The sequence below is a fragment of the Octopus sinensis genome, linkage group LG9 (genome assembly GCF_006345805.1).
Source record: "Octopus sinensis linkage group LG9, ASM634580v1, whole genome shotgun sequence".
Taxonomy (NCBI): Eukaryota; Metazoa; Mollusca; class Cephalopoda; order Octopoda; family Octopodidae; genus Octopus; species Octopus sinensis.
The window spans coordinates 33,853,881-33,866,847 of NC_043005.1; the positions used below are offsets into that span (position 1 = coordinate 33,853,881).

Consider the following 12,967-nt stretch of genomic DNA (forward strand, 5'->3'; position numbering starts at 1 on the left):
GAATGTCTTAAACGTACCACTATTGTATACCCACACGGGAGGATATTTTTGTGAAGTTAAACGGTGGAAAGTTATTCTCTAAATTGGATCTCTCTGACGCGTTCCTACAAATTAGAGTTGACGATGAATACTCGAAGTACTTAACAGTTAACACATATAAAGGACTGTATAAGTACAACAGGTTACCATTTGGTTTAAAAGTCGCACCAGCGATTTTTCAACAGATTACGGATGCAATGTCAGCGGACTGTGAATTTGCAATTCCATATCTGGGTAATATACTCATTAAAGCGAATCCAGGGATCAACACGTCGAGCACGTAAAGTATGTATTTGAAAAAATTAAGGATTACGGCTTTACCTTGTGTTATGGCGAGTATCATGACACCTCCAGTGAAAATGGAGTAGCCGAACTCGTACAAGTAGCAGCGTGTTTGACTGAGAGCGACAGTGTCGTTCGTGGGTTTGTGGAGTCGCAGGAAATTGTTGAGTAGTTGTTATAGTTCGTTGAGAGTTGTTTTGGATTCGTTATAGTTGTTGGCAGAGTATTTGGGAATACATCAAGTGGCACGACACTAAGTCAACATATACAGAAATCACGTTATAAAACCTTCAATTAAAAAAGTGTGAATTTTTCTTACGGGAAATAAAATATTTAGGACAAATCATTGACAAAAATGGACGACGACGCAATAAAAAATATGCCTCCTCCGACTAATATAGGGACATTACAAGCATTTCTAGGACTGGCAAATTATTACCAAAATTATATCTAAATATGCATAACATTAGGGTTCCACTGAATAGTTTGCTGAAAAAAGATATGAAATGGAATTGGTCAGAAAATTATCAAAAAGCGTTTGACAAAATTTTTTAAATATTAATATTTGTTTTGTCATTAGCTCACTTCGATCCTACAACAGAGATTGTTGTAGCTTCAGACGCATCTGAGTACGGAATAGGAGCAATAATGCTGCATAAATATAAAGATAGTAATATGAAGGTGGTGGTTCATGCCTCATGTTCTCTGATATCCGCAGAGAAAAATTATAGTCAAATCGAAAAAGAGACTCTAGCGATTATTTTTGCCGTGAAAAAATTTCACAGATTTTTGCACGGTAGAAGCTTTCGGCTACTGACTGTACACCGACCGTGCAACGTTTCGTCACGTTGATGTAGGAGCCTGGGTTTTCGAGGATCAACGGGACGAAACGTTACAAGTTATGCATTGCTGAACGCACGAGAATCCTGAAAGACTCACTCATACCAGAGAGCATCCTTAACTCCAAAACGGAAATTTTCGGACCATGTTTGCATTTTAGGAGATTCCTGCTAGGTGACGGCACAGCCGGAAGATTCCGCAAGGTGACGGCAAAACCGGAAGCCGATAGCCAAAGCCGAAGGGAGACAATCGTTTACCTTCGTTAGTTTTGGTCACAGCAAAATGGCAGCGCGGCCTGAAACTCGATGGCCAATGGCAAAGGAGATAATAATCTATTGTTTACCTTCCCAGTGAGGCATTTGTCCCTCCATATTTTGAAGAGGTCTTAGGCTACCAGTTTTGGGTTCTCACGATACGCGCTAAGGCCAAGCCCCTCATGGATGGGAAACCCAGAGTAACCCCATAAACCGGCCTCTTCCATTATAATATATATATATTAGTTTCCAATAGAGACACAAGGTAACACATATCAGCAGAGGGATGATTCGCTTTCAGCGCCCCACGACGTTAGCAGATATTTATTTTATCGATCCTATAAGTAATGAAGATAAGGTCGACCTTGGTGGTATTTGAACTCAGAACATAAAAATGTGTAGCTAAACACTGCAAACTATTTTGTAATGATCTTCGTCAATTTCGTCAGCAACTGTATTTCCCATATCCTTTGTATTGAGGTTAGATGAACTGGAGTAGATAGTAAAACAGTACATAAACAATATTGGACAGATGAAGATCTTCTCACATTTATTGTTAGAAAAGAAATTATCTTATCAAGAATGATTGAGAAAGTGCGAATAGGAAGAAAGTTTTTAAAAATGCAAAAAACAAAAGTGCAATGTCGAACGAATTGATATTTCAATGTTGGAACACTTTAAAGTATTTGTTTTTCTTGACACAAGAACCGAGGAATTACAGTCAATTTTCTTGAATTCTGCCGCCGATTCCTTTGATAAATATATGAAAGACACGACTGCCCATTTCTACACCCAATTAAAAATCCTAAGTAACATGTAGAATCGTTGTTATTAAAGATTTTGGATTGACAGTATCGGTTGAGCGTCAGGTATAAATCCTAAGCGGCGTCACTTCGAAATCAGACTCTACTATGCCTTTCATCCTTCCGGGGTCGATAAAATAAAGTACGAGTTGAACACAACCTTTTTCATCGACCACAACTGCTCAACCTCCTAAGATATCCTGTCATATCTATCGACTTTTCTTTCTTCCTTATCGCATACCTCGATGTCAGCTGGGCATGCTATATCTATGATCCAGTATCGTTTGCTTTCTTTCTCAATTAATACTATGTCTGGTTTCCTATTCTCTATTTCATGGTCGCACTGAATCATAAAATCCCACAGGATTTTTGCATTATTATTTTCGTTGATGACTTCGGGTTTCTGTTCGTGTCACTTTTTTGCTCTGTCAAGTCCATACTTGTGGCAAAGTATTCAATGGACAATTCTTGCTATATTGTCATGGTATCTCTTATATTCTTTCTGGGCTAGTGACGTACATTGACTGGTAATATGCTATACGGTTTCACCATTTTATCCACAAATTCTAAATTTCTAATGTGTTGCCACTTCTGTATTTGATGTAATTGGTTTTTAGTGCTTGCTCTTGGGCAGCACAGATTAGAGCCTCCGTTTCCGGTTTTAAATCACTTTTAGTCATCCATAGCCATCTTTTTTCTCTGTCTGTCTGATCTTCAACATCCCTATGAAATTGTCCATGCATTCTTTTTTATCCACCTATTTTCAGTTTCATTCATTCTCAATTGCTTGTACAGTGCTTTATCTTTGCAATCTTCCATCCTACACAAGCCTGACTTTCTTACTTCCAATAATAATGGTTCTGTGGAATTTTTTACATATGTTGTTTTCTTCTGCTCTAATGCTGTGTTCACATCCAATCAGTCTTCTTCCCCTTCTTTTTCTTGGTACATACAGTCTGTCTGTGTCATTATTTGGGTGGAGTATCCCATATCTAGTCAGCAATTTCCTTGACTTTCTGTTTAAGCTGTTTAGTTCGTCTACTGTCCATGCGATTACCCCTGCTCTACATCTGAGGAACGAAACCGCCCAGGTGTTGATAGCTCCAATCTTATTCTGTCCGTTTAATTTCGACTTAAGGATCAGTCTCAGTCTGCACAAATACGACACCTTAAATTTTTCTGTCATTTTTTTCTCAATCTATTTATCCATTTCTAAAATACCCAAGTACTTATAGCTCGTCTCTTCTATCTGCTTCATAACCTCCCCCGACGGTATCGCTAGCCCGTCCATACATTTCATTTTGCTTCTCTTCAAGACTAACACATCAAACTTTTTCAGTCTGAACTCAATTCTGATATCAGCACTGAAAGTATACACCGTATCAACGAGGGACCTGACTTGGGATTCATCTTTACCATAAAGTTTGAGGTCATCCGCGAATAACAAGTGGTTGACTTTTTGTTGGCTGCTTTTGAATACATACCCAGCCTTTGCTTTCCTCAGAATCAGTGTTAGTGGTATCATGCACGGTAGAAAGATCATGCGGATAAGCAGTCCTCTTGGAAGATGCCTCTCCTGATTTCTATTGTCCCTAAACTTCTTCCATATGTTGTCAGTTCCGTCCTCCACTTTGCCATACTTTTTCCAAGCAATCGCTCAACATTCGATGCAATACCAAATATGTTCATACGTTCCATAATCGAAGAATTTAGGATCATATTGTACGCCTTACGATAATCGATCCATGGCATGACTAAGTTAGTTTTTCTCCTCTTGAAGTCACTAAGTACAGTTTTTCTAACAGGAGTTGATCTTTGGTACCTTTGCACTTACACTTACAACCCTTATGCTCATGTGGCAGGACTCCATTTTTTCTAGATGTCCGTTCATTGACTCTGCGACTATTCCAGTCAATAATTTCCACATAAGCAGCAAGCAGGATATCGGCCTGTAATTGCCTACCGTATTGCCATTTTCGATGTTTTTCAAGCGCAGTACTGTCCTATTCATTGTCAACCACTCTGGTGTTACTTGGTCTGCATTTAACAAGGTGTGGAGTTGTGCAGCTATTCGTACATGACATTCACCAAATCTTTTGATTCAGTACCCTTGAACTCCATCTAGTCCCAGGACCTTCCGGTAATTATTATTATTATTATTATTATTATTATTATTATTATTATTATTATCCCTTCGTAACACAGTGTAGGTAAAAATGCACCGGAGTCTTTAGTCATTTGTCAAGTCACGACTTTTACATTACCCTCTCGCATTCCATACAGTCTTGTCATCTCCACTTTCAATTCTGAGTACTTAGTGATTTTTTTCAACCTCTTTACTCACAACATTCATGTAATTTAGTATGACTACATCAATGATCTGACATTATTTGTCTCTGTTATCCAACGGTGTTCCATTACACGGTCCGTCTGAAATCATAGTCCCAGAGTATCGTTACCTTTCCATCCTCCTGCATAACTTTACTTGGTACATGCTCAAACCTCTTCTCTGTTACTTCATATTGGTATGATCGACATAAGAGCTAATGAAGATACACACACACTTTATCGTGGTGGCGTTTGTATTCTTTTTGTGCAAGGCTCTCACATCCACTTACCAAGTGGGTCACATTTTCCACACTCTTCCCACAGAGTTTGCATTTCTGGGTGCCAGAAGTTTTATAGATGTTATACTTCACTGACTTGGTAGTGGGAGCCTGGTCATGTGCAGCAATGATCAGGCTTTCGGTGGTACGCTTCAAATCACCTCGCTCAAGCCATGCTCACATTGCTGTATTATCCTTAAAGTCCTGCGTATTCCTTTAAACTGTCCGTGCATTCTCATTTCAAGATGGTTTTCTTTTCTCTTCTCCTCAGCTCTTTGGTTAAGCTCTTCCTTGCCCATCATTTCATCTGAATTTATACTCATATCTTTCGCGGCATATTCCAGCAGGTCATCATCACTATTTAATCAAACACTCGGTAAGTGTTCTCCTTTCACTCCTTATACAGTGGGCTATACTAATTAGTTCTCTGCCACCATTCTTTCTTTTCATATACAGCCTGTTTACGTTTGCTTTAGGGTGTAGCGCCCCATGCAGCGACATCAACTTTCTTGACCTTCTATCTAGTATTGGAATTTTCTCCTTAGTCTATTTGAGGATGGACGCACTATATCTGACCACCGCAACTACCCAGTTATTCATTGTGGTAATCAAATTTTTGGCATTCAGGTTGGATTTCAACACCATCTTCACCCTTTTTTTATATGCTTCGCTGACCTTGACTTTCATTTCTCTGTGTAGAATGACATCCAGATCCCAAAATCCCATGGCCTCTCCTGATGGTAACCGCAATCCTCTGTAGGCTGCTTTCTTCCCTCTTTTCATATTAAGTACTGAGCATTTGGTAGTCCCAGATTCGATACCGATGTCCCTACCACACTTCTGGACTGTTTTGGTTAAGGAATCTATCTGCTTTCTAGATTTCCCACACAATTTCAGGGCATCCATAAACAGAAGATCGTTCAATGATGGGCCTTTCTTCCCATATCGGTAACCCATCTTAACTTTCCTAAGTGTCATTGTTATGAGTATTAGTGCAATTACAAATAGTAACGGAGAGAACATTAGTATTAACTTCTCCAAGGAATACATTACTTGAGTACAATTTGGTTTTCGACTCTTTCATGCCATGCATCAGAAAATTTGTGATGTTGTCAGCAACACCAAACATCTACAGGCATTCAACGATCCAAGAATGAGGCATCATATCATATGCCTTCTTAATGTCAATCCAAGCCATAGATATGTTTGTATGATGTTTTTTTACAATACCTCAACTGTTTTATTGATGACCAGGTGATCCTTGGTACCCTGAGAATTTGTTCCCTTGGTAGTATTTCTTTCTGTACCAGGAAAGTATATGTCTTTGCCGCACATATTCCAGTGATTATCTTCCCGATTATGTTTAGGCATGCTATGGGACGATAGCTTCCCACAATATTCCCCTTTCTTCTATCTTTCATTATAAGTGTTATCCTCCCAGTCACTATCCACGCGGAGACTGTTCCTTTCTAGACACACTCATTCAATTGGGCTCATTCATGCACCGCGTGACATCTCTTCAGCCAAAAGCTATGAATCCCATCTGGTCCGGATGCTTTCGAGTTAGGCACTTTACCCACTTGTTCTTTCCCATCAACCGTGCTTATAACAATATTCCTTTGTTCCTTTCCTCCTTGTAAATTTGTCTTGATATTTCCTCTCCACATTGCATCCCTTTTATGCAGCACATTGTTTCCCCATAATCCACTCCAGAATTCCTTGGCTTGATTTGCAGTTACTTGTTATGTTTCTTTTCACAATATGCTTTTTTAATTTCTCGGAAGGAGGCTTTGTACTGCAATTAAAGACCCTTCAGTCTCTGCTTTGAGTCCTGAGCTTCTCAGCCATTGTTGGGATTTTGCTTTGTCTATTTCTTTTGCGTTTAGTTTAATCCGGTATTTGCCATGAAGGGGCTTTTCTTGCTATCGTTTTATCGTGATCCGTTGCTGTTCTAGTTTTAGTTTGGATTTCATTTGTTTTACAGCTTTTGTTGTTTCTTCTTTTTCTTCATAGTTGTTAGGTAGTATGACTTCTTGTTTGTATTTGTCAGCTTCCTTAAAGAATGAAAACAGTTTTTTTGTTGTTATTATGTTGTTTTTTTGTTGTGGTTGTTATTATTATTATTATTATTATTATTGATATTGCTGCTGCTGTTGTTGTTATTGTTGTTGTTTTTTCCTTATTTCTTTAACTTTTCTTCCATTTCTCACCGAGTGTTTTCCGTACACCTAGGGCAGAGAAACTCATTGTATGCATTCCCAGATTACACACGCAAATTCACAGGTAAAATATGTATTTAAAAAATTAATAAATAAATTCAGGAATGGATGTTGTTTTCACAGCGATAATGCTCTTCTCAGTACATGAGTCGTTCCAGTTAACACGCCTTTTTCCCCACCCTGTAGGGATGGTAAGCTTGGTATCATTTTCAAATAGGTTTCAGTACCTATTTTTCTCATTCCTAGAGATCCTACAATCACTAGTACTATAGTCACCTTGAGATGCCACATTTTTTTCAAATTCTATTAGCAAGTCTTTATATTTACTGGTCTTGTCAAATTCTTTCACCGCTATATTATGATCGCAAGGAATACTCATGTCAATTAATAAACACTTTTTTTATCCGGTTTTATAGTTTTTTCGGCATGTACGGAGTATTATTATTATTATTATTATTATTATTATTATTATTATTATTATTATGAAGACGTTGCACAGTATCCAATAGCGTGATGTCGTTGATTGAAGATATTATGCCTATCGGGGGCTTGTACTGTCTGTCAAGTCACAACAAGGACCTCAGACAGACATTACTTTACGCAATATGCGTGCAGTTTCAAGTAATTCCGATTTTTGCAATACACCTAAATTGTAAGGTATTTTTAAAGTTTCCCGATGTTTCCTCAGGTTGGGTGGTATTGAACACAATGATCCGATGACAATAGGAATAACTTTTATGCTTGACTCTCGTAGCTGCCACATCTTAGCGATCTCAATTCTCAGGTCTCCATATTTATCAATCTTTTCCCTTTCGTTCATGATAATATGTTAATCTCCTGGCACTGCCATATAGATTATTAGGCACTCTTGTTTGTCCCTCCTAAAGGTTATTATATCCGGCCTTCGGATATATTATTATTATTATTATTATTATTATTATTATTATTATTATTAAGGTGACGAGCTGGCTGAACCGTTAACACGCCGGGCGAAATGCTTAGCGGCATTTCGTCCGTCTTTATGTTCTGAGTTCAAATTCTGCCGAGGTCGACTTTGCCTTTCATCCTTTCGGGGTCGATGAAACAAGTACCAGTTACGCACTGGGTTCGATGTAATCGACTTACTCCCTTCCCCCAAATTTCAGACCTTCTGCCTATAGTAGAAAGGATCATTATTATTATTATTATTATTATTATTATTATTATTATTATTATTACATGACGGAAACATTAAAACTATAATAACAAGAACGACATTCTATTTTTTGCATGTATTGTAACTTGAAAAGAAAGAAGAAAGAACAGGCAAAGGTATGTCACAAAAATTAGTACTACCTTGCCCAACAAATTTATCCAGGCAAAAGAAGGAAGTTGACCTAGCGTTATTTTTCGTTATTTTTTTAATGGAGACGGTTTCTACGTGCCCCGTAAAAGTAACTGCAAGAAATTAATTGACTAGAGCAAGGCATATAGTGATGTATTCCTTGTTTTTAAGACTAAGAATCTGAAGGAGAAAGAAGGACGTTGACTCTTGGGTTGTCGTCACCATTTACGCAGCATTAGGAGCATACAGTGGTCGAGGAGGCCAAAATTTGGTTGGGTCTGCTTGAACTTCCAAGTCTTGATGAGCCCCGGTAACCACAAGACTGCACCGCTATACCCCACTAAGAGAACAGAGATGATATTGAACAGATTGATGTGCCAGGGCAGAAAAGTGTTCTAACTGGGCCCCACCTGCAAGGTCATGCGTTGTTTGTCTTAATATCAAGTCATCATGTCGCGCAAATATAATTGTGATGCATGTGCCTGGTATACCCTTATCAGAAAAGTAGTCATGATGAGTATATTGGGCTTCGTATATTTGTACCTCAGCGTCACTTTGATGACATGCATTGCTCTCTCTCTCACTCAATGATAATAATAACAACAACAATAATGATAATAATATCCAGACAGACAAGGTGTCAGAGCACCGAAGGCCAGATATAGTAACCTTTAGGAGGGGCAGACAAGTATGCCTAACAATCGACGTGGCAGTGCCAGGAAATCAACATATTATGAACGAAAAAGATTGATAAATGTAGAAACCTGAGAATTGAGATCGCTAAGATGTGACAACATAAAGGTTGTCCCTATTGCCATCGGACCATTGGGTTCAATACCACCCAACCTGAAGAAACATCTGGAAACTTTAGAAATAGCTTATAATCTAGGTGCATTGCAAAAATCGGCATTGTTTGGAACTGCACGCATATTGCGTAAAGTAATGTCTGTCTGAAGTCCTTGTTGTGACTTGACAGACAGTACAAATTCCCGATAGACACAAAAGACACTTATCGGTGGCTACGAAGCACAGGGCTAAAGGCAGAGAGTGAAGGCTTTATCTTGGCTGCCCAAGACCAGAGCTTATTGACCCGGAACTATCGAGCCAATAAGATGAAAAATGGTGTACGCCAAAAGTGCCGATACTGCAACGATGGGATATAAACAAAGGACCACCTAATCTCTGGATGTAAGGCTTTAGCTCCTGTAGATATAATCGAAATTGGAAAGGTGTGGCATCTCAAGACGTTTACAATACCAGTGATTGTAGGAGCACTTGGAATGATCAAAAACAGAAACTGAAAATTATTTAAGAATGATCCCTGGCTTACCATCCATGCAGGAAGTGCAAAAGATTGTCCTAACTGGTACGTCACTCGTTGTGAGAAGTGCATTGAGGCTCTGAATTTTCTTTCCTTTTTTACCCACTTTATTTTATTTGTTTACTTTTTTATTTTTTATTTTTTATTTTTCCTTTTTCTCTCTGTCTTCCCCTTTTTCTCTATGACATGACTTTCTAAATGAATAATCCGGTGTGTATATTTTAATGGCCTACCAATATATACAGTATATTTCTCTGCCCTAGGTATCAGTAAGACACTCGGCAAGAAATGGAAACGGAATTGAAAGAAGGTGCTAATGAAAATAATAATAATAATAATAATAATAATAATAATAATAATAATAATAATATAATGGTTTCAAATTTTTTCATAAAGACAGCCATTTTGCGGGAGAGGAAGTATCGATTACATCGACCACAATGTTCAACTGCTACTTAATTTATCGACCCCGAAAGGGTGAAAAGGAAAAGTCGACCTCAGCGGAATTTGAACTCAGAACGTAGCATCAGACGAAATATCTATTTCTTTACTGGCCACAAGGGGCTACACACAGAGGGGGAAAACAAAGACAGACAAACGGATTAAGTCGATTATATCGACCCCAGTGCGTAACTGGTACTTATTTAATCGACCCCTAAAGGATGAAAAGCAAAGTCGACCTCGGCGAAATTTGAACTCAGAACGTAGCGGCAGACGAAATACCACTAAGTATTTCGTCCGACGCGCTTACGATTTTACTAGCTCACCGCCTGAATAATAATAATAATAATAATAATAATAATGGTTTCAAATTTTGCCACAGGGGCAGCAATTTGGGGGGAGGGGGAAAGTCGATTACATCGGCCTGAGTGTTTCTGTGGTACTTAATTTATCGATCGCGAAAGGATGAGAATTTGAACTCAGAACGTAACGACAGGTGAAATACCGCTAAGCATTTCGTCCTGCGTACTAACGATTCGGGCAGCTTGGAGATGAGTCAATTACAACGACCCAGTGTTCAACTGGTACTTACTTCAACGACCCCGAAAGGATGAAAGGCAAAGTCAACCTCGGCCGAATTTGAACTCAAACGTAGTGACAGGCGAAATACTGCTAAGCGTTTTGTCTTGCGTGCTAACGATTCTGCCAGCTCGCCACCTTAATAATAATAATAACAACAATAACAACAACAACAAGAATTATTATTATTATTATTATTATTATTATTATTATTATTATTATTATACCAGGATGCTCTGATGCAGTACCGGGGTGCCCTGATGCAGTACCAGGATGACCTGATACAATACCAGGCAGTGTTTTGTCTTGGTATAAAAGATGAGCTACAGCAAATTCACCTCTGGAAACATGAGTCTTTCATTCAATATCCTTAAACAACCCTTATTCAGAGACTTTTTGAGCGGAATGGGCTACTCGACCTGAAGAAAATTCTTACTGGGCCACACCTGCAAGGTCATACGCTGTTAATCTTGATATGAGATCACCTTGTCGGTTGTGATGCATGTGCCTGGTGTACCCTTATCAGACGGGTAGTCATGATGGGTATACTGGGCTTTGTATATTTTACTCCAGCGTCACTTTAATGGCATGCACTGCTCTCTCACTCAGTAATAATAATCCTTTCTACTATAGGCTCAATGTGGAGGTGAGGAGTGAATAGCCGATTACATTGACCGTAGTGCTCCGAAAGGATAAAAGGCAAAGTCGACCTCAGAGAAATTGTAACTTAGAACGTAAAGACAGTCGAAGGGTCGCTATGCATTTTGTTCGGCTCCACAAAGGTCTAAAGACGAAATACAACACTCAAAAAAGTAATGTTTTACATTGATCAATAACGATATAACACATGATATAAAAATAGAATTAAGGGGGGAAAATGAAAGAAAAATTAAATGAATAGAATCCCTAATAGCAGGGCAGTCCATCTTGGATAATTTAGGGAAATCCTCACACAAAACGTCCTCGCTTTCTTTGCCCTCTTCAAGGTGTCAGAAGGACCTTCTTCCAATTTCTTTCCTCCTACAAAGAAAAGCATACTCATAGTAGACCCATTCACTTTCATCTGTCTTGCCATACTCAATCACCTTTCGATAAACACACGAAAACGGCAACAGCATCTCTCTGCAAATTTTAGCACTATGCCAGGCGTATCAGGGAGAGGGGGCTGGTTAATTATAGTGATCTAGTACATGAATTGTACTTTATTTTATTGACCCTGAAAGGATGAAAAGCAAAGTTGGCCTAGGTGAAATTTGAACTCTTGAACGTAAAGAGCAAGAAGAAATAACCTAACGCATTTTATATCGACGCTCTAAGTATTCTAGCATAGAGTTGATATATTTAACATTCCTCTTAGATGTAAAAAGAATTATAACAGAAAACTAAGCGTGGAGAGAATTTCTTTAAAGAATGTAAATGTGAAATAATAACTTACCATTACAGTAAGACCATTCAAACTGAACATCTCTGGATAAACAAACACAGACCGCACAAAACATACAAAGTAACTGGACAACGTACATGGCCACTGTGTTTGTTGTTTCTCTTTTCGATGTGTTTGTTTATTCTTTGTCTGTTTTTGTATGTATAAGAGTTTCTGATTGGGGAAATCTCTTCAAATGACTGTTGCCGGTGTTGCCGTCACAAATACTGAATGTGATATATATATATATCAATTTATATACAAATGTGTATAGAGGGAGATAGATAGCTACAGATAGAGAGAGGTAGAGATAGAGAGACAGTAGTGTTTATCAGTAGATGTTCCTGACCATCTGTTGCCAGTAAAAGTGTCTTATTACCAAAAATTACACTAATTATATATGAGCTAAAAGGTCATCATTGTTGGTGTTGTTGTGCGCGTATGTGTGTGTGTATATGGGTGTGTAGATAGGTGTTACTCTACGCACTCAATCACACATGCACACACACACACACATCTATACGTATGTGTGGATGTATATCCGTGTACAGCGTGTCCCAAAGGTAATGCCTGATTCTAAAATTGGCGCCTGCACAAAGTAAGGCGTCTCGTTTGGAAGTACGTATTATGTGTGTGTGTGGTGTGGGGGAGAATGGGGTTATATATCTCTTGAATGAGAAAACAGCAGCAGGGGGTGAGGTAAAGAAGTGTGTTGTATATATATATAAACCCAACTAGAAGTGTGCATTGTGTAATATGTGTGTGTGCGCGCGCGCACACACACACACACACACACCACACACAAACACACACCCAGCCAGAGGAAGTGAGGCGGG

At 38.7% G+C, this 12,967-nt stretch overlaps 1 protein-coding gene across 1 annotated transcript in view; it reads right to left on the minus strand.

Annotated features, from left to right (window-relative positions):
- LOC115215847 (ganglioside GM2 activator) overlaps window positions 1-12,724 on the minus strand; it is a 27,034-nt gene extending 14,310 nt beyond the window's left edge. The window contains exon 1 of the mRNA XM_029785185.2: window positions 12,144-12,724. Coding sequence (XP_029641045.1) covers window positions 12,144-12,231 — 88 coding nt within the window. The 5' untranslated portion in view covers window positions 12,232-12,724. The remainder of the gene's footprint in view (window positions 1-12,143) is intronic.
- Window positions 12,725-12,967: the final 243 nt, after the last annotated feature.